Genomic DNA, 2,449 nt, shown 5'->3' on the forward strand with positions numbered 1-2,449 from the left:
GCTTACAAATAAAATAAACAAAAGAAGGAATTTATATTTTTCAAACTAAATATGCTAAGAAATTAATATAAAAAGTTTAGAATGTGCCCATAGGCCCGATCGTGCCTTTTCTGGCCCAAAATTTCAAGACAATGTCGTGTCCGTGGGCATGGTCATACTTCCTCAAATCTAAACTCCTGAGACTCAACCATGCCAAGTTGGCATGGCAGTGACATGACCTGTGTCTCACAAGGCCATGCCTTGCCTATAAATAGGAGAGTTCTTCTCCCTTTGAGGGGAGGAGAGTTTCCCCTTGGAGATACTCAAGGGCTAAGATCCACGCTTCATCTACACCACACTTGACGATTCGAGGCCATTTCTGACGTCTCCATCTTCTCTGGACACAAGCATTGGATTCGAAGACCTGATATCACAGTTGGATAAACTTTCCTTCTCTTTTCTCTCTTGAATTGCTTAGAAAGCTTATAATCTTAGTGCCTTTGGATTCAATTATCCTTCTCATGGAGTAGATCCACTTGTTCTAGGATTAAGGGAGTATATCCATTGTCGAGTGCGTTGCTCCATTACGGATCGGACTTTCTTGGCTACTTTTGTGTATGGTTTTCATTCTATTATGGCAAGGCGACCTCTATGGAATTCACTCACACTTCTTGGTGAGAATATAGCGGAGCCTTGGCTCATCATGGGAGATTATAATTCATTATTGATGGTACAAGACAAAGAAGGTGGGCAACCGGTTTCCAACTATGAGTTGCATGATTTGGAGCGGTTTGTTCATGCTTGTGGCTTAGTAGACCTTCGTTCCATCGGATGCCGGCTAACGTGGACTAATGGATCAGTTTCTTCAAAGCTTGATCGTGCTATGGTGAACTCCCACTGGCTTATAGCGGATTATGAGAGTTATGTGGAATTTACATCGCCCGAATGTCTATCTGACCACTCTTGTGGTATTGTTTCAACACTTGCAAGGGAGAAGAGATGCAATAGACCTTTCAAATTCTATAATATGTGGACATTACATGAGGGGTTCCAAGATTTGGTGGCAAGTTCATGGGATGAGCTTATTTCCGGAAATGCTCAATTTGCACTTAAGGAAAAACTTACAAGACTAAAGGGCAAGCTGCAAGAACTTGATAAATTGCATTTTCAGCACATCTCGGAGCAAGCTTTAAGGGAAAAATCAGTACTAGAGGATTCTTAACGAAGCCTTTTATCCGGGGTCGGTCCTCCAAATTATTATGAAGTGATAAGAAAGAGGGCAACATTGTTAGCGGAGGCGGAAAAACTATTCTATCAACAACATGCAAAAAGTGTTTACCTTAAGAATAGTGATAGATGTACAAAGTTCTTTCATGACTTGATGAAACACAACAATAAAAGAAATGCAATCATTAAACTCACCAAGCAATCCGGGGATCAAACAACTAGTCAAAATGAAGTTGCCGAGGAGTTTATGGGGCATTTCCAAAACTTATTGGGCAAAACTGGACAAAGTACTCCTTTGGACAGTAATAGTATTTCTGGGAATCACTTATCTCAAGCTCAAAGGGAGGAACTAGTTGTCCCAATCACTAATGAAGAGATAAAAGAGGCCCTTTTTGAAATTGGGGCCAACAAGGCACCCGACCCGGATGGTTTCAACGCGAAATTCTACACTATAGCGTGGGACAAGATAGGAGATGATTTTATAGCGACAGTAAAGGAGTTTTTTCATCATGGAAAGCTCTTAAAGCAATGGAATCATACCTCTATTGCTTTAATCCCCAAATCTGATCACTCTCCGTGTGTCACTGATTATAGGTCAATTTCATATTGTACGGTCTTCTACAAAGTCATTTCTAAAGTATTGTCGGCAAGGTTGGCAAATGTTATGAGTAGCTTGTTGGATCCGGCACAAGTAGCCTTTGTTAAGGACCGGTCGATTGGAGAGAATATACATCTAGCCCAAGAATTATTGAGGAAGTATGCTCGCAAGTGAATTTCCCCAAGGTGCATGATTAAAGTTGATCTCAAGAAGGCTTTTGATACGGTTGATTGGGGTTTTCTCATGTCCACACTTGTTGGTTATGGTTTTCCCCAACAATTTTGTGGATGGATACATGAATGCATTGTTAGTTAGAGCCCTAGAGTTAATCATTTGATGATTGTTGTATGCACTCATTGTATCATATTCTTGTATATAAATAAAGGCATTTGTTTTTTGGTTATTATACTTATTTATATTGGTACCAAATAACTAAGTATAATAGCGTCCTTGAGTAGAATGTTCTTACCTATATCAATCGATTGGTTGAATCGATAGTGAGATGATATAGGGAACACTACTCTTAATCATTCCTAGTCAAGTATTAGCATTCAAGAACAATGTTAATGCGACGAGACTAGCATGTAGGTCAACTCGATGACTTGATCTCACAAGTCATGGATATGGAGATATCAAGTTGACACA

General features: G+C 39.8%; 1 protein-coding gene across 1 annotated transcript; it reads left to right on the forward strand.

The window, feature by feature from the left end:
• The first annotated feature begins 706 nt into the window (after nt 1-706).
• On the forward strand, nt 707-1,201 carry LOC122043655. Its single transcript, XM_042604259.1, has one exon. It carries the CDS (start codon nt 707-709, stop codon nt 1,199-1,201), a length of 495 nt encoding a protein of 164 aa, XP_042460193.1.
• Nucleotides 1,202-2,449: the final 1,248 nt, after the last annotated feature.

The sequence above is a fragment of the Zingiber officinale genome, chromosome 2A, assembly GCF_018446385.1.
Source record: "Zingiber officinale cultivar Zhangliang chromosome 2A, Zo_v1.1, whole genome shotgun sequence".
Taxonomy (NCBI): Eukaryota; Viridiplantae; Streptophyta; class Magnoliopsida; order Zingiberales; family Zingiberaceae; genus Zingiber; species Zingiber officinale.